The 26865-nt window shown below is 37.3% G+C and overlaps 1 protein-coding gene across 3 annotated transcripts in view; it reads left to right on the top strand.

Moving 5' to 3' along the window:
- The first annotated feature begins 3682 nt into the window (after positions 1-3682).
- si:ch73-366l1.5 (FILIA-N KH-like domain-containing protein) overlaps positions 3683-26865 on the top strand; it is a 30890-nt gene continuing 7707 nt past the window's right edge. The window contains exons 1-5 of one of the 3 annotated variants that reach the window (XM_052139527.1): positions 3683-4062; positions 9224-9373; positions 20025-20496; positions 23101-23191; positions 25658-25716. In XM_052139527.1, the coding sequence (XP_051995487.1) occupies positions 3781-4062; positions 9224-9373; positions 20025-20496; positions 23101-23191; positions 25658-25691 (1029 nt within the window). In that variant the 5' untranslated portion in view covers positions 3683-3780 and the 3' untranslated portion in view covers positions 25692-25716. The remainder of the gene's footprint in view (positions 4063-9223; positions 9374-20024; positions 20497-23100; positions 23192-25657; positions 25717-26865) is intronic. The other 2 variants (XM_052139529.1, XM_052139528.1) reach the window with 2 other exon arrangements.

The raw sequence follows: 26865 nt of genomic DNA, 5'->3' as shown, positions 1-26865 counted from the left end.
ACAACCTAATTAATATTGTTAATTAATAAAACTTTCTATGTATTTATGTTGGTGCAGTGTTTCCTCTTTTCTGTTTAACGTTTGAAATTTGTTCGAGATACTTGATCGTTTTTGAGATTAACTACCACAATTTTAATCTTTACTGGTTTGTTAAAACCTTAAACTGGGGCAGTTAGCAGTGTGAGCAGCAGGGCAAAAACTTATTTCACCCCACATAAATGTATATTTTGCACAATGAAAATGTAGCCTATTTTTAAGACTGTTGAGATTTTATGCATTGTGACTGAGTGATTCTCAGTGATTCTAGAAAATGTCCTGGTCCTAATTCTAAAATCAAAAGAAACAAATAAGAAATATATATATATATATATATATATATATATATATATATATATATATATATATATATATATTGCATATACTGTAGGAAATAAAGCCTATTTTTAGGGCTATTTAGATTTTTTTTACATTGATTTTATTACATGCACAAGCACAACAATAAGCAGATAACTCCCAAAAATCAGATTATAAAGAAAATCCGACAAATCAAGAAACCGTGCTTTCATGATATTTGAAATAATGCGACTATAAGTCGTTAAGAACGTCGGTAAAAGTGTTTAAATGAAACGCGAAATCAGGATAACGAGCATCACTCATAGGCTACTCGTGTCGATCGGTTTATTCTTAAACTGTTTATGACCATACACCAATAAAGGAAAGCAGTTTAATGCGTTTAGGACAACACAATTTGCTGGCTTAGCATAATGACCGCAGTGCGAAAAAAGAAAGGTATGGAAGCACATTTCCGACACATAGAAGTGTTTTTGGCTTTGGTAAATCAAAATTATGAGATAAAACGTTAAATTAAAAATTCATAATTATCAGTTAAAAGTCATACTTTGAGATAAAAAGTCAGAATTGTCAGTTAAAAGTCATACTTTGAGATAAAAAAGACATAATTATCAGATAAAAGTAATACTTTGAGATAAAAGTCATAATTATCAGTTAAAAGTCACAGTTTTGAAATAAAAAGTTGTAATTATCAGATAAAAGTAATACTTTGAAATAAAAGTCATACTTTGAGATAAAAAGTCATAATTATCAGATAAAAGTCATACTTTGAGATAAAAGTCACAGTTTTGAAATAAAAAGTCACAATTATCAGATAAAAGTCATACTTTGAGATAAAAGTCATACTTTGAGATAAAAAGTCATAATTATCAGATAAAAGTCATACTTTGAGATAAAAGTCATACTTTGAGATAAAAAGTCATAATTATCAAACAAAAGTCACAATTATCAGATAAAAGTCATATTTTGAGATAAAAGTCATACTTTGAGATAAAAAGTCGTAATTATCAGATAAAAGTAATACTTTGAGATAAAAGTCATACTTTGAGATAAAAAGTCGTAATTATCAGATAAAAGTCATACTTTGAGATAAAAGTCATACTTTGAGATAAAAAGTCATAATTATCAAACAAAAGTCATAATTATCAGATAAAAGTCATACTTTGAGATAAAAGTCACAGTTTTGAAATTAAAAAGTCGTAATTATCAGATAAAAGTAATACTTTGAGATAAAAGTCATACTTTGAGATAAAAAGTCATAATTATCAGATAAAAGTAATACTTTGAGATAAAAGTCATACTTTGAGATAAAAAGTCGTAATTATCAGATAAAAGTCATACTTTGAGATAAAAAGTCATAATTATCAAACAAAAGTCATAATTATCAGATAAAAGTCATACTTTGAGATAAAAGTCATACTTTGAGATAAAAAGTCATAATTATCAAACAAAAGTCATAATTATCAGATAAAAGTCATACTTTGAGATAAAAGTCACAGTTTTGAAATAAAAAGTCATAATTATCAGATAAAAGTAATACTTTGAAATAAAAGTCATACTTTGAGATAAAAAGTCGTAATTATCAGATAAAAGTCATATTTTGAGATAAAAGTCATACTTTGAGATAAAAAGTCGTAATTATCAGATAAAAGTAATACTTTGAGATAAAAGTCATACTTTGAGATAAAAAGTCGTAATTATCAGATAAAAGTAATACTTTGAGATAAAAGTCATACTTTGAGATAAAAAGTCGTAATTATCAGATAAAAGTCATACTTTGAGATAAAAAGTCGTAATTATCAGATAAAAGTCATATTTTGAGATAAAAGTCATACTTTGAGATAAAAAGTCATAATCATGAGATAAAAAAGTCATACTTTGAGATAAAAGTCATAATTATGAGATATAAAAGTCATAATTACCAGATACAAGTCATACTTTGAGATAAAAAAGTCATAATTATCAGATACAACGTCATAGTTTTAAAATAAAGTCATAATTATAAGATAAAAGTCATTGTCGATATAAAGACAATTGTGAGATAAAAATCGAATTTTTGAGATAAAAACTCAAAATTATGAGAAGCTAAATCATAAATATGAGATTAAAAAGTAAAACCTACAGTAATAGGCCTACAGTAAAAAAACTTTTTTTTTTAAAAGATGTTTTAAAATGTATTACAGAGAATAAAATTAAAGAGTACAGCAAATGCTAGAATGATGTTGTAAATAATAAATACATGTACATCACAGTCATAAGAATGCAATATTAATTGTTACAGTAATGAAAATGATTTCAAAATGTAAAACAATCCTTATGGTCCTAAAAATAGTCTTCATGTTCTTAATGTAATTATATATACGCGTCTAGTTACTGTGCAAAAGTTTTAGGCACATAAGATGTTTCACAAAAGCATTTGTCTTAAGATGGTTATTTATTTCTTCAGGTTTCAATAGGAAATATACATATTAGACTCCCAAACATTACTTTTGCCAATAGAAAAGATTAGATTAGAAGAACAGGGAGCCCTGCAAGTGATGTCATGTTCCCCACAAAACCCCCCACTAAACATCGGGTCAGTCTGAGATTACATGAAGAGACAGAAGCAATCGAGACAGACTAAATAGATGAAGAACTGTGAAGAATTCTCCAAGAAGTTTGGAACATCATATCTGCCAACAACCAAGTACAACTGTATCCAGGTGTATCTAGGAGAATTGGGGCTGTTTTAAAGGCAAAGGTGGTCACAACGAATATTGATTGAGCTTTTTTATGTTTACTGGACTTTGTATGATGTTAATTGATAAATGAAAACTATTAATGTCATTATTTTTGAAGACATCCTCACTATGCAACATTTTTCACAAGTGCCTAAAACTTTTGCACAGTAGGCTACAGTATATTACCATTATAGTAATATCAGTCTTACATATATTAGTTGTATTGGTCCATTAAAATAATCAAATTTATTCTAAATACAGTGGAAAAGGAACAGGCATTTGTCAGTTGTTTGGTCAATGCTCCCTTTAAAAAGGTGTGTTGTCCTGTAGGGAATGACGCTGATATGTTGCGTGTCAAATCCTAATGAGTTGCCTAACTAGACAGCATCAACAGAAGACATTTGAGATATCTGCATAGTGCTTATTTATTTATTTATAATATATTTATATATTTTCTTCGATGTCTTAATGATTGGATAATGATTATTATTTGAAATATTTTAATCAAACATTCTGACTCTCATAATGCTGTTTAGGTAGGCAGCTCCCTGTGTTTTGAGCGCCAGCCCTCATGAAAATCGTCTCTGTCGCACTCGGCTTTATCAGTTCACTGTAACGGGATGAGCGGCTGCTCGAGCTGATAAACAACAGCAGAACAACCTTTGAAACTTTACATTTCATATCCGAAGAGTAACAACAGAGGGAGATCATGACTTTAGACGCGCCAGTTATTTTGTCCGCTCTTTTCTTTACGATTATTGCCATTATAGTCGCATCGACGCTACTGGCGAGGAAAGCTGCGCCAAAGAAAGAAAACAAGAAACACGCGGAGGAGCGACGGGAGCGGTTCACTGACCATCAGCAGCCCGGAGTGGAGGCTCCTGCTCCCGTGAAGGTTGTGGAGGAGGTGCAGGTCATTCAAAAGAAAAAGCTTCCAGTCGCTCCTGTTGTGGAAGCTGAAGTCTTCCCAGTGCAACAAACACATGTCCAGGTAATAAATGCGTTATGTTCACACAGGACACGTCCTTGCGGTCCTGTGTACATCTGCGTCAGGCTGGCGTCCATGAGCGTTTTTAAGACGGCGTGTCAAGTTGAAAATAGTTCAACTTTCCAAAACGCGTCTGGGAACCTTTGCGTTCTGGACCAATCCGTTGCACTCTCTCTAGCTGGTTTTGAAAGCAAGAACCCGTCCTTTGTGAACGTTTCCAAATGCTCAATTACTGAACATTGTGAGTGGTTTGTCACTCAGTAAAATAGTAATGGGACATTTTATAACACAGAGAGCGGGAAACTTTTTAAGTACAATGTTCTTCTACGGTGTGTAAGGGAGCGTCTAAAAATTCAACAAACTGCGCTAAAACGCAGGTGTCCAAGTGTTCGTTCAATTGACTTGCATATTCTAACACAACAAAAATGTACCATTCCAAATGAAGGACTTCACAATACTATCAAATTGCTTGAAGGACCAGAGGGGGACATCTACAGGGAGAGACTGTAGCAGGTAGTTGAATTTTGGAATACAATTCATTTTAATAACATTAACTTTCCCAATCATAGATAAATGTAATGGAGCCCACCTACTCGCATCACTCAAACATTTGTATTAAATGGTCAAAATGAACTCTAACTAAATCACACAAATTTGCTGGGAATAAAATGCCCAAATACATAATGCCCTGTTTGGGCCACTGGAAGGCGCCCGGTTAAAAAGTCATTACTGGGCAGTATGCTGTCAGAGCCAAAGCTTTGGATTTAGAACAATTGACTCTGTATCCTGAGAATTTAGAGAAGGAATTAACAATCCTCTGGAGGCAAGGCAGAGATCTAGTAGGGTCAGAGAGGAAAAATGAAATATCATCTGTGTAAAGCAGAAGCCTATGCGCCAAACCTCCCACCATCACCCATGGAAAATCATCCTCCTTTCTTATCTCGACTTCTAATGGTTCCAGGGCAAGACAGAGCAATAATGGGGAAAGAGGGCAACCCTCCCCTATCCAGAGTAAAATAATCTGAAATTAATCCATTTGTTTGTACCGCCGCTACTGGATATCTATAAAGTAACTTAATCCACCCAATATAAAAGTATGACTACCAATATAAAAGAAATGACTACCAACTTCAATACACTTTTCATGTGTTATTTTTAACATTATCTTAAATAAAAATACAATTATTGTAAGTACGCTCACATCATGCATTAGACAATTCTAACCACTTCCAATGTTTATCTGTACCAGATTTAGGCCATCATTCCCTTTCTGAGCTGGGCCACATTTCAGCTGTTTATTTGGGCCAAAGCTGTGCCAATGGAAATTTGCTGACTGGGACATTTCGGAACTCTTTCCTCCTTTTCCATTCTGTTGCACTCTGTGAAGCTGTTTTTGAACGCAAGAATTGGTCTCGTGGGGCCGTTCACTTAACATGCGTTCTCTCTGTGCTGTTTTTTAATTACTGGTCTCCGTACAAATGCATCAGACAGGCATACTTTGCAGTTGCTTCGCGTTCCGCTATGTTTTTTTGTTGTTAGCGTCTCGTGTGAGATGCATTGTATTTTTAATATGGCGTGTCTTAAAAACACTTCAACTGGGGACCTGGGTAGCTCAGAGTGTATTGGTGCTGACTACTACCCCTGGAGTCAAGAGTTTGAATCCAGGGCATGCTGAGTGACTCCAGCCAGGTCTCCTAAGCAAACAAATTGGCCCGGTAGCTAGGGAGGGTAGAGTCAAATGGGATAACCGCCTAGTTATCACAATTAGTGGTTCTCACGCTCAATTGGGCACATGGTGAGAGTAGCATGAGTTTGACGCTTGAGTTCTGTTATATTCCGTTGCGCTCTATCTAGCTGTTTTTGAAATCAAGAACTCATCTTGTGTGAACCTTTCCTCAATAGTTGCTACAGTTAATGCCCTCCTTTATAAAACTATATAGAAAAGGGTATAGTCTCATTGTAAATAAAGCAACATTGATCCAAATAAGTTGCATGTACCTAGAACTGTAAATTGGGGCAACCTGTATAATTGGTTTAAGGATGGAGTGGCAGGACTTGAATGCTGGCCAAGGTTTTATCAAGGGTTTACAGCTGATTGTCAAGCAGTTTCCAATGCTATACAAGAGAAGCAAGAGCTAGATGACGGGTGAAACGTGACCTGAACATATTCATGTCAGGTTTCATAGGATTTGCCCTATAATCTCATCACTTAATATACTATTCGTCACTCACTGGTCACACGCCCTTTGAATAAAAACACAGTTCCTCTAGTGGACTTAACAAAGCAGAGCATGTTTGGAGTGTAGAGTATTGCACGGCTAAATATTTTTTAAAACACTTGGCGTACACCTGTCTTGGGTGACCATTCATAATATTTCTTTTCCTCTGACTTTTTGACCTTCTTTACGAAGACTCTTTCAGTCTGGACTTAGAATGTGCTCACTACAGCTGTAATCAGAGCTCTGGATGTGGCATGCTCCAGGGTCTGTCTATATATGGCTTTAAACGTATATCCACTATATTTAAAAGTGTATATTGTGTGACATCTTGCTGTTGAGAGGTCTGGAGCACAGATGTGTGTGACACCAGCAAAACACGCATGATGTTCAGAGAATACTCAGAGGGACTGACCGTAACATGACAAACTGAGCTTTTAAAATGAGCTTGAGAGCTTCACTGGACCAACTGATGAAGAACTGATATTGAACATTTTCTACCATTATCACAATTTTGGTATTTCTTAAAATTGATGGACTGCTTAAAGTTATATTTCACCCAAAAATGATAAATTTCTTCATCATTTACTCTCCCTCATGCCATCCCAGATGTGTAAGACTTTCTTTCTTCTGCTGAACACAAAGATTTTTAGAAAAACAAATCTGCTCTGTAGGTCCATACAATGCCAGTGAATGGTGATCAGGCTTTTTAAGCTCCAAAAAGGAGACAAAGGCAGCATAAAAGTAATCCCTATGACTTCTGAAGTGACACAGTTGATTTGGGGTGAGAACAGACCAAAATGTAACTCCTTTTTCACTGTACATTTTGTCATTGCTGTCTCTAGGCACGATCATGATTTCAAGTTCGATTACACTTCCTAGTGCTTGACACATGTGCTGGATGGCACACTATAGGAAGTTTAATCGAGCTTGAAATAATGATCGTCAAGGAGACTGCTGTCAGTGCTGTACTTTTGAGGGAACCAATTAGTCTTTTTGGCTAATGCAGAACCTACAATGGTTGTGCAGTTTGTTTGTTGTGTGCAACCAGTGAAGACAACATAATAGAAAGATTTATTGTCTTTGTATTATTTCGTTGCATCCACTCTTTCTTTCATCACATTAAGTTCAGACTCCAACTCTGCTAAAACATTCGTTTTGCCGTGATGCGTAGATATAAGCCCTAGGTATATTTCCAATTTGATGTGAATGCTCAGTGTCTGCATACAGTCGAACTTGAGGCTGTCAAAGTGTACTTCACATATATAACTGGGCGGGAATATACAGGCGTTTGGCACATGCACGCAACGACTGCTATGAGACACCAGAATTTCTCTTCAGGATTTTAGACCCAGAAAGATGTCTTTATATTTCTTCAGACTCGAGTTATAGAAATTCAGGGATTTCCTGACCTCTTCACACATGTGCTCTTGACGTGTACATCCACTGTTGCTCTTCTCTGTGACCAAATGTGAGTGTTGCCACCTTGTGTACCCACTAATTAGTTCAAATAATTCCAGGCACATGCACATTCTGGACATTCCAATACCAGTGGTTAGAAAAATCTGACTGCTCCCGTTCAGTGCTCGTGCTGATGATGAAATTTGCTTCACGCGTCCTGGAAATCGCTGGAAATTCAGATTTTGATTCCTCTTAACGATTCTGGTTCTTTAAGAGTTCCTCTAATGATTCTTTAGCTTTGAGGATGAATGATTTAGATATTAGATTTACTGCCCTCACCAGCCTGGTTCAAAAGTACCAACTCATTTTGTCAATCGCTCAGAAATCGGAGTACAGTGGTCACACTGTATGTCTCGCGTTGCTGATGACATAGCAGTGTGTTGCAGTGCTGTTGAATGGTAGTGTCAAAGAGTATTTTAGCACGCCGTTGTGTCTGCATCAGTGGAAGAATGCACATTTGATAACTGTTAACTAAACCGAACATCATGAAAATAATTTGATTTTGGATTAAAACAATTTTTTTTTTAACTAGTTTGGAATAAGAACCAGTTCTAGGTTCCCAACTCTAACAAATGACTTGACCAGTTGTAGTAATTTTTTTTTAACATTTGATCAATTCCCAACCCTACTCGTGTCATTTCAAACCTGTATTACTTTTTTCTAGAATACAATGACACAAAAACACAATAATTTGAGGACTGTGCATGTTTTTCATGGTGCTCACTTCTGTCAAGCTCCAAAAAGGATACAAAAGCATACTAAAAGCAGCATAAATTTAGTCCATAAGTTGTTATTCACTAAAATTCTTTACCTCTGCCATAGCTCTGAAATCTTATTTGAAATTGCTTATATTCAATCATGGCACATGATGACACACGTGGCCATATTTGACATTGCAGACCTGATCATGGTATGTGGAAGCACGGATTGTTATGATTTTGGAACAACATGAGTGTGGGCTTCCTCAGAAGAGTGGCGGGCTTCTCCATTAGAGATAGGGTGAGGACCTCAGTCATCCGTGAGGAGCTCGGAGTAGAGCCGCTGCTCCTTTGCGTCGAAAGGAGTCAGTTGAGGTGGTTTGGGCATCTGGTAAGGATGCCCCCTGGCCGCCTCCCTAGGAGGTGTTTCAGGCACGTCCAGCTGGGAGGAGGCCTTGGGGAAGACCCAGGATTAGGTGGAGAGATTACATCTCCACACTGGCCTGGGAACGCCTTGGGGTCCCCCAGTCAGAGCTGGATAATGTGGCTCGGGATAGGGAAGTTTGGGGCCCCCTGCTGGAGCAGCTGCCCCGCGACCCAACTTCGGATAAGCGGTTGAAGATGGATGGATGGATGGATGGATGAGTGTGAATAAATGATGACAGAATTTTCATTTTTGGTTAACTGTTCATTTAAGCGGTTTCAATCCCTATTTCAATTTACAAAGAAATATTAACTTGTGTAGTTGTGTTTGCTGTTTTCTGAGCTTCATTCTCTCTGCTCAAAGAGGCAGCGGTAAAGACTGAGGAGGAGGCTGTCATTGAACCGAAAAAGGAAGAGCCTGTTCCAGTCGCCCCTGTTATTGAGGAGGTTGGTGTTGTAGAGGAACAGCCTGCAGTTGAACCTGAAGTCATCCTTGTACAAGAAACTCCTGTCCAGGTATGATGTGGGACATAATGTACTACTTGTTCCTCTTCCTTTTAAAAGATAAATGAAATAAGAGTCCCACTCTGATGCGTAGAATAGTGGTACATCTGCAGTAAAAGTGGTTTGCAAAAATAAGAGGGCTAGTGGACATCAGCCGAAAAGGAAAGTTGTTTCAGAGGCAATCACTTTTATCTCTTCAATATTACTGTGGAAGATAATGATAACAAATTGTATGCAGCTTTTGTATATCATGCAAATACATGGAGTATCTTTCCACGAAGAATTGGACCTGAAGTCTCATTCTCTGACAGAGTGTTTCTTGTTCCAGTCGTGTGTGTGTGTGTGTGTGTGTGTGTGCGCGCGCGCCAGCGTGAGAGCACTAGCAGACACAAGAGAGCAGCTCTTTGCTCTGGGCAAGCTTTCCAAAGAGCTTGAGTAACTCCTACTACTCTGCTTTTACTTGGGACAAAACAGTATTACAGTGGAAGCTGAGAAAACCCATTTACTAGAGGTGTGGTGGAATGACCTAAATCTCATTTTATAGTTTGAGTAATTAAATATTATGGGAACGGTGTACATTACAATATATACACTTTCTTTTGTGCAGGAAATAAAAAAAAAAAAAAAAAATGGAATTTTTTTTTAAAGATACATTATAGTAAGTGTTTCGATATGAGCAGAGTCTGAGAGATAGAGCAAAAAATAAGTGTTTATAAAGTTAGAATTAGCTGTTGTACTTGTGAATTAAATGCAGTTGTTGTTGTGCCTCTAGTGTTCATTTCACCAAAAAACTGCAGCAAAACTTAAAAGTTAGTTTACAAAAATGTAGTCATAGGCCTACTAACGTTAATTCTAGACTAGGTTGGATATGGCACATGCAGGTGGACTGTGCCAGGTTTTTTGTTAATGATCCCAAACACTGTTGGTTTTCGTGTCCAAACCAATTGTGATGCGCCAATTTGAATGTGCAGAAGTGCAAATTAATTTTAAGCGCAATGTGGAGGAGACTATATTCAGTGCCCCAAATGATGCAATACACCCCATGCACTCAGCCATGTAGTGTATGAACGTTCAAAGTGTAGTATCATCACAAATAAAACACTTTTTACTGATTTTCACAGATTGTTTACTACATGTTTGCGTTTGCTGTTTAACTGCCTATGGAAGTGATGTTTCAAATTCATGCAATGTTTTGCCACTAGCTTTAGCGTGTTAGCCGACCAATGGGATGGTGAAGCATTCAACTTACATTTGTTAGGTGCTATCTCCACTGAAGTTTCACTAGTTGCTACTTCTCCATTGTTTACAATAATTTGTCAGACCAGCAACGTAGACTGGTAAATCCACCTCTTCGATGTACAGAGTGCATGAAGTTTCCATCATTCTACACTTTGTTTTGATGGTTGAAGAAGTGCATTCCCTGGAGTAGTAGTCGTAGTACAACTTATTTAGTTAGATTTTCTGTGTTGACATACTGCTTGCACTACTTGCACTTCAAAATGACTTTGAATAGTGTAGAAGTGAGCAGGTTGGGATGCACTTAGTATAAATTTGGTTTGTTTCTCACATAAAGCTATCGTATGACTTCAGAACACTTTAAAGTTGTGCAGAAGTAATATGGACAACTTTTAAGACCAAAAAATACTCAACTATATGAATGCAGATGTGAGTGGTTGCAAATTGCTTTGCCAACGCGCGGTCTGGTTGAACATGCTTAACATATGTTCTTGCCTTACCAAGGCTCGATCAAACCTCAGTGCCCAAGGGGGTGATCGAGTTTCATTCAAACATCTGTGCTACTGGATGTTATTATTCTGGTTAGCTGCAATAAGTATATTGACTTTAACTTGCTCAGCAATATTCTCTTCAAACTGTTGCTCCACCATGACCGTAGTTGAAAGCGAAAACTCACCATAGAAGCGGACAGTTCACACTAATCTCTCTATAGCGCCCCTTGTGGAATAGTTGAGAATGCACTGCATAGTTGCATTGAGTTATGAATTGCAGTCTGACACATTTCAGAAAGCAATGATGTGTGAAATCGAGCTCGTTTTCGGAGCTTGACAGCATGTGTCCCAAACCACTTTAATTGTACAGTAGTTAGAAAGTCTTTTAAGTGTGCTGAACAAGAATACATAATTAAATGAGAGTAAATAATTACATTTTCATTTTGGGATGAACTATTTTTAAAACTAGTATGTAGTAAGCCAGCACACTGGACTTCCTTGATATCATATTATCCCACAGTCCCATTTAGCTAAATTAATTCCTTTTAAATTCAGTATTGTTTATCTACATTTAAATTGAGCTGAAGCAGCTTGAGCCTCACATTCATCCATAATTTCCATGAACAAACATTGCATGAATCCTACCTTATCTCTTTCGTAGTGCAAGTGGTTGTATATAATGTAAGCCTACTTACGGAAATAGGCCACTTTGGTTCTTTTAATATTCAGCATACTATGTTTTGGGATGTACTAATTAATCCTAGTCTGGTATACTACTAATTATGTGAATTGGGATTCCTCTGTTGATTAGCTGGTTCAGGTGTGTTTGGTTTGCTTTGGTGCTAAATTCTGCTGGAAGTTGGATCTCCTGGGGCAAGAGTGAAGTTTGCCTTCTAGTGATTGGTCTCTAGAGAACATCTTCTAACATCTCATTTTGTGTTCAACTGAAGAATGTCAAATGAGATTGAAATAACAGGTTGTTAAGCAGGATAACAGGATTTAAGTCTCTCCTTACTTTTTTCCCCTTGGAAATCCTGTTGCAAATCACTATATGAAAGAAAAATAGGTTCTAAACATCTTTACAAAGCACAGACCCCTAGTGCCCTTCATGACCTTTGGCTCCATGACCATAAGACTTGTGCATAGCGTTTTCCCCAGTTTGGCACGTCCCTCTCACCCTCCACCTTTCTCCCTCTCTCCAAAAAGACATGAAATAGCATCCGGAAAGAAGGGCTTGAATTTCACCGTTCTATGTGCTTGTGGCTGGCCTTAGCTTTGGTCAGTGTAAAGAATTATTTCATGGAAATTGTGCAAAGAATACAGCATTTATAAAATTAATTCATCAAGATTAAGTGTGTTCTATGAGGGTGTATCATTTTAAATAACTACTTTAATTCAGTCAGTTCCTTAGACAAAGCTTTAATATAGCTTCAAAAGTTTAAAATATAGTGCACAAGTCATATGGACTATCTTGGTGTTTTATGTTATTGACAGCCCCTGCTCGCTGTATACTCCCATATTATGGAAAAGCAGCCTGGAGATACTTAAAAATTTCCATTTTGTGTTCCACTGAAGAAAGCAAGTCATCGGGGATTGGAACGACCTAAGGTTGAGTAAATAATGACAGAATTTTCATTTTTGAGTGAATGATTTAAGGACTCATTGTTTGACAATCCCTTTTTTATTTATTTTTTTAAATACACTGGATCATTATCCAAATTAAATTGGCATGACATTGACAAAGATGTAAGTTTTAGGTTCTTTCTACCAAGTTCCTGTTCTGCTATCTCTCTCTCTCTCGCTCTCTCCCCATACACCCCACATGTCCAGCTCTCAGCTCCTCAGGTTTCCTTTGTTCAGAGTGTTTCACCTTCTTTTCATGGCAATGTGTACTTGGAGAGAAAACCTCAAAGAGAAAAGCTGTACCAATCTGCTCTGCTCTGAAAGTGCCGTCAACAGAAATTAAACTCTCTTAAAATTGTTTAATTCGTTATTCAATAGCAATATTCCCCTTTGCTGCAGCTCTTAAATTTAATTTGCGTTCAAGTTCAGATTTAATTATGAGACTCTAAAGTAGGGATGTGCACAAATAATAGACTAAACGGTACTTGAGTATTTCAGATTTATGTTTCATTGTGCATTTGGGTGTTGGGAGCATAGCTGAATCTCTCACCAAATCTCGCAGTTACAATTGTGTCCACTGGGGGGGGCGTCGTAGATGCGTGTCGTCGAGGTGAAGACATGGTGGTTTTTGTGCTTTTGAAAGTAAAGCCCAGTTTAGCACTAGCAATACTTGTAGTATTTGGAATCTTATTGAATTCTACTTTGATGATATTCAGTTCTTGTTGTAGTAATGCAAAACAACAGACGAGGATATGATTTTATGGTGAAAAGAAACTGCGAAGCAGGACGAGAAACTCGTAAGCTTATCAGACTGGTGTGTCCACTAAATCTCTGAACATGCGCAGAGCACATTTTATAAAAAGACAATTGTTTTTCGGAATAATAACATGTGAAATTATTAGCAAGTGATGGCCTTTGTTAACTTATATATAAATATGCATTAGCGTAATTCTGTCATACTGGTTTCTATATTTCTAAGTTTCTTGATGTCACTGACCTAAAACACAACAACTTAAATTTCAGTCTGTTCCTTACACAAAGCTATCATATGACTTCAGAACTCTTTGAATGTAGTGCAAATGTAATATAGATCACGTTTATGGTCTTTATGTTGCTTTTTGTCCTTTTTGGAGCTTGAAAGTCATTGTCACCATGAACTGTCAGTGTATGGAAAAGAGAAGTGTGAATATTCTTCAAAATATCTACTATTGTGTTTTATGGAAAAAATTACTTCATTAAATGTGCAGACCATGAGTGCGAAACAGGGCAAGAGCTCAAGAACATTCCTCCACTCTTTGTTTCTGTCTCCACAACAGTCAGTCTGCTGTGGAATCTGTCTGTCTGAAGGCTGATTGGTCAGTCTGAATCTGACTCTGCTGATTGGGAATTTCAGCTGCCGATAACTTCCTTTTTCAGTGTTCTGTGAAAACGTTGCCATAAAACAATTCCTCTAGGTGTGACTTCAGCTTATGAGTTGTTGATGTGGTTTTTCCAAGCCTTTACATTTGATCACTTTGAGACCAGTTGTATTGGGATGTTAATATCTTTGTCCTCAATTGTCTGTAAACATGAACTCTAGTCTTTTTTTTTTTTTTCTTTTTTTTGGGGGGGGGTGATGTTCAACTTGCCAGACTCAAATGCTCAGATAAAAGACAAGATATGATCCTGTTCCAGAAAATAAAGGAATGTAGGAGAACTTGCACCTTTAAAGCCCCCATGATATCATAACTGGAGTTTTGTGGCCTTTAGTGCATGTCTCTTAGCTTGGAGACTACATGCTAGTGTACTCCTAAAAGTTGGCAAAACTAACTATTAACATTTAGAAGAGATTGGCTACATTTAAAATGGCAAACATAGTGAAAGAAATCTAAAAATCTAAGTTTCATTAAATTCTAGGAAGTATTTAATTAATTGGTTCACGCTAATTAAGAATTGACTATTTTCATGCATGTAGTCTTCCTCCTGTCCTTTTCCGGTAGAGATGGGGGAATACTTGCACGCGTTACTTGCACGAACGTGCGTTTAAACACACGTTTATAATCCAGCGGTCAAACTTGCGCGAGCAACGCGAGGTGAAAATTTTCTACGTGATGTATGTGAATGCACCATTAGAGTGTTGTGTTGTTAGCTTAGCAAAATGCTAACATGATGCGAGACATAAAAATAAAAAGCACAGAGAGACAGAATAACTTGTCCTATGTGAATTAGAAGGCAGCTGTCTCTGTAGGCAGCAGACAGCAAGGCAGCTCGCTAGGTTCTGGAATATAGCTTCTGTTCCTTTTGCCCTTTCAGACACAAGTGGTGATGTCGCCTAACTAAACAGTTGTGCAGTGCTGTATGCCATTGTAGTTGGCAGACACTGACTGTACGTGACAACTACAGGCCTCTTAAATGAGACAATAGGCTTTTTACAAGAATTTAAACCAGAGCTGGATGATTTGTGGAGAATTAATTCAGTGCAAATAGTTTCCATAAATGAGTGAAACAATGTGGAGCTTATTCAAGTGTGGATGTTTTGGCCCATTGCCTCAAATAAGGTGTTAAACTATTCAGCATGATTAAAGGAAATCTTTCCATTGGAAATCTTGTTATTCTTTACTTGATGTGGATGGATTACATTTAAAGGAATAGTTCACCCAATAATGCAAATTCTGTCATTATTTGCATGCCCTTATGTTGTTCCAAAACCATATGACTTGACATGAAACGTAAAAGAGTTTTTTTTAAGAACATCCTGGCTTTTCTTTTCCATATCAAAATTGAAAGGTGACTGGGTCAGACAATCTTAAAATTGACTGCATCATAAAAAGTAAAAGTTATCGTAATAGTATCATAAAAGTAGTTCATACAACTTTGTGCCCTACATTCCAAGTTGTTTGAAGGCAAACCATAACTTTTGGTAAAATGGTAAATGGTGTCGTTTCACTACAAATACCATATGGATACAGTAGCAAAACAAAATGTTTATTTTGGCAAAAAACGTATTGCGAGCAAACACAGAAAAACGTATTGTGTGGGAACTTAAGACTTGTTTGAGGAGTGTGAGGCACATTACAAGGAAACTGCATTGCGAGGGAATGACCAAAACTTATTGCGAGGGAATGCAAAAACAGTATTGCAGTTTCTTCATTGGTCCTATGTCGTTTAGAGACATAATTCTTTCTAGCTGAGCAAAGACCATTTCATCACATGACAAGTGTCCATATTATTGGCTGTTTAGGGTATAGAGTAAAAAAAAACATATGAGCATTCTGATCATTATTGTGCCACTGAATTGACAACGTATGAAAGGCAGTGAGGGAATTAGGACGGCTTGTGATGGATTCTTCCTTACTGTGATTGCTGCCAGCAGTCAATCTCTGATGCTCTTAGAAAGTGTCAACGACCTAAGAGTATGTCTGACACTGAACAATCCAGCACAGAATGCCATTTTAGGCTTAGCTGTCATCTAAGATCCTCTCTCAGTGCTTGATGGGAAATCTATATTAGGTCCCACCACATAAGGAGGTCAGGGTAAGAATACATGTAAAGCTAAGAATGAGATACCTGAAACTGGTATAAAACAAACAGAGGCTTTATGGTAATGCATTTTCAAAGGTTAGATGTGGGTGTTAACATGCTTTTTGACCCTGGAGTCATAGTGGATGTATGGAAGGAAAATTAAACTTGTCAATTGATAAAATACAATGGCCCCCAAAATTAGGACACTTTGGAGACTTTTGTAAACTTAAGTCACTCTTAAAAATGTATGAATGTCACTGCATTAGGTAATCCTTGGAATCGAACCCATGACTTCGGCATTGCTAGTGTCATGCTCTTCTGTCCATGCAGGAACTCATATATTGCTTTAATATCACTTTGACCCTCTAAAAGCTGTACTGCATTTTAATGTTGCAGTGGTCTGGAATCCAGAAGCAGACTGAAATATCTCTGTATAAGCAGTTTCTCTGTTGGATTTGAGTTTTAATACACACACACACACTTCAGACATAAATTTGGGCGGTTGGGTGAGATGGAATGCACCATCTGTTGGTGGACCGCGAATGCCAAAATTATTCAAGTTCTGAAGTTTGGGTTATGTGATTGAATAGGCTTGCTATTCTGGTAGCAGCTGTCTTGTCATATTGTGTGTAGCCATCTATTATTTCATCTATAATTATGTTTTTGCTGAGGCAATCTATTGTATGATTTTCATTTGGTTGATGATTAAAAATAAAAAATACTGGCCAAAAAAATCCATAGGAACCAGAATATAATAGGGACTTGGGGCACAATATGACCATCTATTTTTTTGACCTGATGATTTTTGTCTGGACAAAAAACGGGCTACAAAATCCTATAGACTTTCAAAAAGGGGCCCCACAAATATCTATTATTTTTTTGTGTTAAAATAAGTTAAACTGTCCATCCTGAATTAACTGTGGAAGTGCAGACAGATGCATTGCACTTTGCTATTTGGCTGATGAAGGCTTTGGTTGGCAATTCATTTATTGTCTATGTATTCCATTTTAAAAGTGGTCCATCCTTTGACCAAGGTGATTCGGGCAGAGAACAGCGAGGTGCATTGCAGTTCGACTGGCAGCTTGTGGCAGTTCATTTTGGTGAAGACTATCCAAAGTCCAAGATTCAGGCAGTGGCCAGTTAAGTATCCCATGTCTTATGGTTGGAGCTGGCATCACTTAATCCTCTATGAAATCCATCGTAGTAGATGAAAATACTAAAATAATGTCAGTTTGGAGGCACAAGTTTTCTAGTGTTTTTGACATAAATGGAAGATTTTAGATCTGTCTATAACTGGTTTCTTGAGAAGCAGTTTGATAATTGCCAGTTTAATGTTTCTTGGGACATGCCATAAGGATAATGAGGAGTTGATCATATTGAGAAGAGGTTCTGAGATTACAGGAAACTTTTGATGTTTTGATCAGTTTTGTTGAACTTTGTTGTGCTCTTCCTGACCTATGACAGTGAAGGACTGAATTAGCTCTTGGGAATAATATGAGACTCTGTTTTCTGAGGTACTGTGACAGACGATTGCATAATTCCACATTTATTTCTGATGATTTCAATTTTATCAGTAAAGAATTGAGTCATTACTACTGTGCTGTGATGGAATATCTGGTTCAGTCAAAGCTTTATACGTTACCAGTTTACCAGTAGTCTAGCAACCACATAGCAACATGCTAACATCCACCCTGAATAACCTAACAACCACTCTGAACACCTTCACAACCATATAGCAACAAGCTAACAACCACAGAGCAACACTCTAACAACCACCCAGAACACCCAATCAACTGGCATACAAACACCAGAACCCCTTAGTAACCACATAACATGTAAACAATCACTCAAAACATCTTAGCAATGACATAGCTACATGCTAAAACCACCCAGGACTCTCTACCAACCACATAGCAGCATGCTAACAACCACCCTGAATACCCTAACAACCACACAGTACAACTTCACAACCATATAGCAACAAGCTAACAACCACATTGCAACACGCTAACAACTACCCAGAACACCCTATCAGCTGCATAGCAACAGGCTTACAAACACCAGAACCCTTTAGCAACCACATAACATGTAAACAACCACTCAAAACACCTTAGCAATGTCATAGAAACGTGCTAAAAACCACCCAGAACTCTCTACCAATCACATAGCAACATGCTAACAACCACCCAGAAAACCCTAGCACCCACATAATAACATTCCAACAACCACTCAGATCTCCTTAGCAACCACATAGCAGTGGCCAGGCCACACCTGATGGCAAGTTTTTGTACAAAATCCACTCGCACTAAACTTTATTCCGTCACCATTTTAACATTGTTTCACCTAATCATCACATAAATCTAATCCAAAATGTAACCTCTCTGGATATTCTTAATCCCTATAGATTCCAATTAAATCCAGCCTCCACTTTACTCTTGTATCTTTAAGATGGTGCTGGGTAAGCCTGAGGTAATATTACTGTGCATGGTAGTATTAGCATTGGTTTCAAATTCCTTCCATATTTTCATTTTTCAGAAACAGCACAAAGTCCTAAGGAAATGGTTGTAATAAAACATTTTGGCTAATTTGATTATTAATTTGACTATATCAGCTACCTCTTAAGCTCAGTTTGTGAAATTTTACCATTATGGAAAACCATTCTGCAGATTCATTATTCATGTTCATTAACATGGAATCACAGTGGAATTGGAACAAAATTCTTTATCAGCTATCATCCTAAATTTGACTCTTACCCCTAGAAGTCTCTAATCCTTAACCCTTGCCTGGAAGCAAGCATCCATTATAACATACTCTGTGTATTTACAAATTCTCCTGATACATAATTTCTAAGCATACTCTGTTCGCAAGTTCCAAACAAATCTCATTCTTGTCTCATGAAGAGTATTGGCAAAAGAATGCTTTCCAACTTGGGAGACACTGAATTCAGACATTCATCTCTGTAGCCAACAGCACATTCTCTGTAGAGCTCCATTACCTAAGAGGCTGGCCCAGAATGCTGCCTGCGTGACAGCTGTTATCTGCGGTCTGTCTTTCTGCCTCTCCAACCTCCTCCTCATCATGCACCTGTCTATGACACAAAGACAAAGTACTGACCTCCTCTGACTAATCCACTTGACTGCTTCTGCTGCCCTTAACAGACCACTAACTAACACTTTAAAAAAAATCATGTGAGATAGCCACACCTGCTTTGTTTTTAGTTTTTTGCTAAATGCAAAGTAACTTATGACCTCTCATGGTGGTTAGGGATTTTGAAAAAAACATAAGTAATAAACCTAAAGAAATGGATTTCCCTGTATGGTTAGCTTGCTGTATTTAGGACAGAACCGTGCTGGTGGAAAAGCTTTAGCGACGTGGCGACTCATGATTGGTCACTTCACTTGCCCCGTCAATCTGTTTTAATCCTGACTTTGCAGCAACAAAATGGAAAAAAAACTATCCTCTATGATCGGTACCAGATCGGTATGGAATGGCATGATTTTGCAACAAGAACCCATTTGGTCCTTTTGTTAGAAAAAAAGTGCCTATAGAGACTTGAGAGTGGTCTCATTTGACTTGAGAAATAACCACCCAATTCTGTTGTCAGATTGCAATGGCTGGGGTCACTTTTTTGCCAACATGTATTCAATTGTATTTCGTCAGTATACAGACACATTATTAGGGTTCAATAAAATGTCCCACATGATAAATTAAATTCTGTATCTACCTCTGATTTAGTTTTTGTCATTGATGCATATATACTCACTAAATCAATCTGCATTCCTGTTGTATTTCTCTCTACCTCATTTCTACAGGCAGCTCCAGAGCCAGTGCCTGTACCTGAGGCCGTCGTAGAATCTGCAACTGTAGAAGAGCCCGTCCCTGTGACAGAGCAAGTGCCTGGGCAATCAGAGGTAATCACACCTGCACCAGAACCAGTGGTTGCACCAGTAGAAAAGCCAGTACCTGAACCAGTGAAAAAGTCTGTCCTAGAACCAGAGCCAGTGCCTGAATCAGTCCCAGAGGTGCCCAACCCGGAGCCCTCCCCTGAAATGGTCCCAGAGGTGTCCGTCCCGGAGCCCGCCCCTGAAACCGTCCCAGAGGTGCCCGCCCTTGAGCCAGTATCTGTACCTACCCCTGAACCAGTGTCTGCACCCGCCCCTGAACCAATCTCAAAGGTTCCCAACCCAGCACCAGCATCTGAGCCCGCCCTTGAACCAGAATCTTCGCCCATCCCTGAGAAATCTCTGGCATCTGAATCTGCTCCAGAGATCCTAGAAAATAATGGTATGGATGTGTCAGAATTCTTATATTGGTAACTGTGGTGTGGGGATGTGGTCATGCGTCGGCCTTACCGCTCTCTCTCTCCCACAGACCGACACATGACCACATCCCCACGCCACATGAACATTGTTGTATTGTTACCTAATTTTGGAACCTTTATACAGGAAAGTGAAGTGTGTAATTTGTTCTGGTATATCACATTGCCATGCTGAAATTAAGTCACTGTCATTTTTTCCAGCACATACACTTCTTCTTTCTATGCAAATGACGTTAATTAAAGAGTGTAGTTTGTAGTGGTGGAGTTATGCTGTGCAATCCCAAAAAAGTATGCAAGATCATGGTAGTCTGCTGCATCCTCCACAACCTAGCACTCAGATGCGGAAATGCAGTGTGCAATTTTTGGGGTGTGTTTGCCTGTTACCTGATTTGCATTATTCCTTTTAGTGAATCGATTACTCAAACAAGGCGGACAGCATGTGCAAATACATGATGCTATCAGTGGGTGCAATTTATTCTAACTGAATTCCCCCCTTAATGTTTAATCTGAACCCACCCTTCTCTATTTCTCGGGGCTGTCTTGTCCTTTCTCAGATGCAATGAGGTAGTTTATTTGAATCCTGTCTCCAATCTTTTTTTCTTTTATTCATTTCTGCCTTGGCCCACTAAGCATCCGCTTTCGTTATGCTACATAAGGGCAAGTATTTTCAGAGCAGAGCTGGGAGTGCTGCTCGCAGAGATAAACACACTCAAACATGCTAGAGCTTTGTGCTGTGCTGCTGTAAACTGACGCCCATGTGTAACTGGGTCCTGGTCAGACACTTCCTTTGTTCAGCCAGCAGTACATTGGTCTCTAGGTTGCAGATTGTGCTGCAGTTAACAGCTACACGTCAGCGGGTGAGCTCTGAGATCTTAAGTTTGCAAAGGAGCAGTGGCGGTTGTCTTTGACCGAATAACTAGTAGAAAAGAACACGATCAAAAACCTGCCTGAATTTATTAATTATGATTTATGATATTTTTAATGCAAAATATCTATGGTATTAATAAAGTACTAAGAGGCTGTTTACACAGGATGTGTTCATGCCTTCCATCTGAACTATTTCTTAAATGTTGGTCTGTGTACATGTGCTTTTTTGACCGTTGTGGCACATCTTGGCATGTTTTTAAGATGCTATATCAAGTTAAAAGTACTTATATTTTACAAACATGCCTCGTCTCCTGTTCATTCTTTGTAACTTTTTGTTTTTAAAGGAAGAACGTTACTGAATGCGTACCGTGTGAGACAGGCCTGAAATGTCTAGAATCATTAGCTCAGGTTTTTACAGGCAGAACTGTGTTGACATACCTCCTTATCTGTAAATTGACTGTTAAACAAACACATTGACATTATGGTTCGCTGGTTTAAAGAACCTATTCAATTTGAACAAAACAAGAAAACATTAAATGAACACTGGTTGCATTAAAACGTTTATGTCAAAAAGATCCTGCAACAGCATGTGTAGAACAGCTTGTCTCCTTTCATGAATATTAAGACTTCCCAGCTGTCTGTACTAATGACTTGACATGCCTGCAAGTGGATTAGACCTGGCAGCATGATAATCTGGGCTAGGAACAGGGCACAGTGTCACGTAAAATTTCCTATCCTGTTATCTAATCAGGTGGGGGCAAAACTGGCCTTTTCAGAGAGATATTGGTCCTACTTTTTGTACTTGGATCAAGTCTGGTCCACTTTGCCGTGTATTCTGGCCAAGAAACGCCTACTAATACAGGAAAAGATTGTTTGACAGAAATCTAAAGCACAAAACCATAGTTTGTTTTGTTTTTACATGCTGTTTAGAGGCAGGTTTATTTTAAATAGTTGATGTAAAAAAATGTTAAGAAAAAATAACTTTTCAGGGTTCACCGAAAATAATTTAGAAATACAACCTGGTCTCACAGAATCACATTACTATACCTACAGTTTGGCAAAATGCTTTTTACATGGTACGTTGTACATTTCCTGGTGAAATGAACACTAGAGGCTCTAAAACAAACCCTAACCTTAAAAACCTCTTATCTTATTGAAAGAACATTTAACTTGCTTTTAGTGCCACTCAATGGAAATTTCATCCTCAGTCATGTCATTTTTGTGAGATCAGGCTGAAGAAAGGAATAAAATGTGCATTGACTTTGTGATCAGAAGTTTGGTCCAAAAGTGATTTATTCACAGACATCATTCAATATACAGTTGTGCTAATGGATATCTTGCCAATAAGTGGCTCAAATAAAACTAAATATAATTAAAATATTCAGGGGGGAATTCATTAACTATGAATTTTATGCACTGATAGCACTGTTTATTTGCGCATGCTGTCTGCATTGTTTTAGCACCCAATTCCTTAAAGAAATTATGCAAATAAGGTAATTCCACATGGCACAAGTACTGAACTATGTAGACTACCACCATATGCCATACTGTATTAGGTTAGTTCAGCATCACTCCACCAATGCAATCCAGAGACCTGAATCGGCATTTTAATAGCGAGAGTCGGGTAAATGTTTGCCATTTTTGTGTGCAATATGCATCAGACTGTCCGTGAACATTTATGTCAAAACTTATCTCTCTTACAGATGTTGCTCCAGTGACAGAAGTGGGCGAGACACCCGCAGTTGTGCCCGGTAAGAAGTGGGCAACCAAGGAAGAGATGGAAGAGGAGCAAAGGTCAGTATTCCTCTTTCTCTCAATCCATGGCCTCTGTTCTGACTCACTAAAAGGGACTGCATCTCCTAATAATATGCAAAAGTGAAATCTCCATTTCACGTTTTCGGTGCACTTCATACATGTTTCTGAAATGCTTGTTGTGAAAATGAATAACAACAATATCCACATTGACACTTTCTAGCTGTTGCGTATTAAGATCTGTTCTGAACAGTGCTGTTCTTAGGACTGTTTTACAGTGTTCAATACATTTTATATTTAAAATTGGAGGACTACAGTATAAAACTGGGGTTGGGTATTACCAATTTAGTGCTAAAGACAAGATGTTGCTTTTAACAAAAGCAGTCAAACCCGAAGGAGTATATTTTTCCTCAGGATCTAGACCAGCTGTGTGCGTGTGTGCGTGTGTGCGTGTGTCAGGGGAGGTACGTATAATGATGCTAAATTCATAATTAAGATCTGAAATAAAAAACAAATACTATTATTATTAATAAAAAAATTCTAATAATGAATTATTAATAATGGGCTAATGAAAAAGAAATGAAATTAAAATGTAATTATTAAGAAGAAATGAAAATTGATGGTAATAAAGGACAAATAAAAAAAGAACTGATATTAATAATTAAGAACTGAAACGAAAATCTGATATTAATAAATAAGAACTAACAATGAATAATATTGGGCAAATAATTTGAATTTTTTTAGGCTGCAAGTCTGTCTGTATACATTTGTAGGAAAACTCTTCCTCTGTGGACATAATTTAGTATGGGGAGAAATGTATTCCAGTTACCATGGTTACCCATTGATTTCTGTGGGGAAATAGAAATATGCAGTAGATTTAATTTTTTGTAAAGAAAAGTACATTTGCTGTAATGACACGTATGTCATCATCTGCAAACTGTTCCAATATAAAATGATGAATTACGTTGATTTTATAGCACTAGAGGACAATACAAAATAACTGAAATATTAGTGCAACATTCTGGTGTAGAACAAAGTGATATTTTTTTTTTTTACATTCATTGTTGACCTAACTTTTTTCATGATTATTTACTGATTTATTTTACCTGTTAGAAAATCTGCATAGTGTTGGTGTCGTGATTGTGTTGTTTTTCAGAAGGTACGCCCACTATTAAAAAGTTTGAAAAACACCCTGATCTAGACTTATTGTTACTCTAGTTACTTATACATAATAATCAATTATATAGATTGCACTTTATTTATATTGTAATGTAGGCCATATCTAGTAGATAGACCTGCAGTGAGAAGAACATTTGTTTCTTTCCCCCCTCTTTTACGATTTTGTGCCACATGTAGTAGTCGGCAAGGATGAAGTGATCAGCATGAATTAATAAATTTTTTTGTCGTCCCGTTGAGTAATGTCATAAAGCACATTTAAAAAAACACAGCTTGATCTCATGAAAATGTGACTGTAGCCACATTATTGCAAAACAAAATTATGAGGTTCATTATGCGAATTTCGGCAGTTCCAATGTGAAATGTCCACCATGTGGCGCTAAAAGCGAGTTACATTTTCTTGTAAACCAATTAGATTTTTTAGGTTAATGCTCAAGTTTTAAATCTACAAAAACTACCTCCCTACTCTAAACCTTAAACTTGAAACCTAACCAACAGTGTTATAAAAAGCAAATGTGAGATTAAGAGCGCAATTACTGAAGCAACCACATAATTTTGAAGTGCTTCTGTGACACTTTTGGCTCACGTGTTGACTTGTGTGCTCTTCAGGACTTGTACCTCGGTCCTACTACATCGCAAGTGCAATGCTACCGTGCAATTTGATCATTGAGGAACAAGCTGGTAAATGTAGTTTATGTAATGTAAACGTTAAAATTGATAGTCTTTCAATTCATGCGAAGTGTTTAGATGTCGCAAGAGTGAATTGTTTGATGAAAAGTGTTTATGAACTGATAATCTGCCGTTTAACTCGTGATATTTTTGTGAAAGTGAATAAAAGTCGTTTTTGTTGTAGCGCCTCTAGTGTTCATTTCTCCAGGAAACTGCCGCGATATGTACAGAGGCGCATACAAATTATTTAGTTTAGTAACGTGATTCTATGAGACCTTGTTGACTTGAAAAAAATCAGCTCATTCTAAAAACTTAGTGTTTAGGTAGGAACTTTGGTTTTGTTTATTTAAAAGTGCATAGATCATTAACCTTAACCTCATCTGTTATGTAGAATATGTAACTCACTTTTAGTGCTGCGTGTCATGATATGTGTACTAAACCACGTAATGTCATTTTGCATTGAAGTCACCATGGTCATGTCATATTTGTGGGATCAGGCTGCAACTTATAAAGCATAATTGATGTAAGATTGTGCATGCAAAGGCACTCCAGTAATTTGAGTTAATTTAAAATTCAGTACATGTGTGTGTAGCAAGCTTACGTTGAACCCTACAGATATAGTATGTACATAATTTCCTCTACTCGTGCCCTTTATCTTTCCAGGATAGAGTTCACAAATGACTTTACCTCTCTTTAAACAACAGGCCTGTTTCAGGCTGCTGGTAATGTATCATTTACTTTAGTTTAAAGTAAAAACTAAAGTTTTTAGTTTACCCCCCCAACCCCCCAACAGCCCCCATGCTCTCACCCCTTGGCCCTCCTCATCACCATGTGCTGCTGACACACAGGTTGTAACATGGATATCTTACTACCCCCTCACTTACCTTATTCAATTCGGTGTCACTGACAATTTATGTCCCAACTGGAATTATTCACCCAAAAAGTTTAATTCTGCCATTATTTATTCACCCTGATGTCGTTCTAAACCTGCATGACTGACTTTTTTTGTTCCATAGAATTTTCATCTTTGGTTGAACTATTCCTTGATCACTGTGATTCAGTGGCTCCACTGTGTTTTCTGTAAGGTGCACATTATGGGATAAAAAATATCATTATGGAGCAGTGGACTGTCCAATAGTCTCACCATAGTCTCCTGGCCAATTTAAGGGCTGTCTTTCAAAAAAAAAAAAGAGTTGCCACATGTGTTCTGAAAGCACACCGAACAACACAGGGCCTGTAGCTCAAAAGATTCATACACACACACACACACACACACACCGTTTGGCTGAGAAAAAACTATGAAACATCTGATCGATCATCTGTTTGTTTTTGTTATCTATTGCAGACATGTATACATTAAGTGTGACTTAAAGACATCGTTCACCCAAAATATAAATGTTGTTTACTTGCCCGTGTTGTTATAACCCTATAAGACTTTATATATTTTTCTTAATACAAAGGGAGAAATTGTGAATTACTTATATTTGTGCTCCATGATGTGACTGAATTTTTAATTTAGTTGAACCTTTAACTGGAACTAACATCTTATAATACTTTAAAAGCACTTATTATTCTTAATGTTATTTCAATACATTTTAATAAATGTAATCACTAGTAAATGCATTTTTAACTAACATGAATTAACAAAAGAGTATAAATGCTGCAACAATTTTATAAAATACAGTACATAAATAAAATACATAATTTCTCTGTTGTGTGACCTCACGTGTAAATAACACCTGCCACACAGCACGGCTATTTGCACCTCAAAAGTCTATTGGAAACCAACTGCATTGTATGTGTTGCTTCAGTGATGTGGGGCGTAACGCTGGTAAGACTGCAACTTTTTGTACAGGTGCATCTGCATTGTC

The sequence above is a fragment of the Xyrauchen texanus genome, chromosome 12 (assembly GCF_025860055.1).
Source record: "Xyrauchen texanus isolate HMW12.3.18 chromosome 12, RBS_HiC_50CHRs, whole genome shotgun sequence".
Classification (NCBI taxonomy): Eukaryota; Metazoa; Chordata; class Actinopteri; order Cypriniformes; family Catostomidae; genus Xyrauchen; species Xyrauchen texanus.
This window is presented reverse-complemented; position numbering and strand designations above follow the sequence as displayed.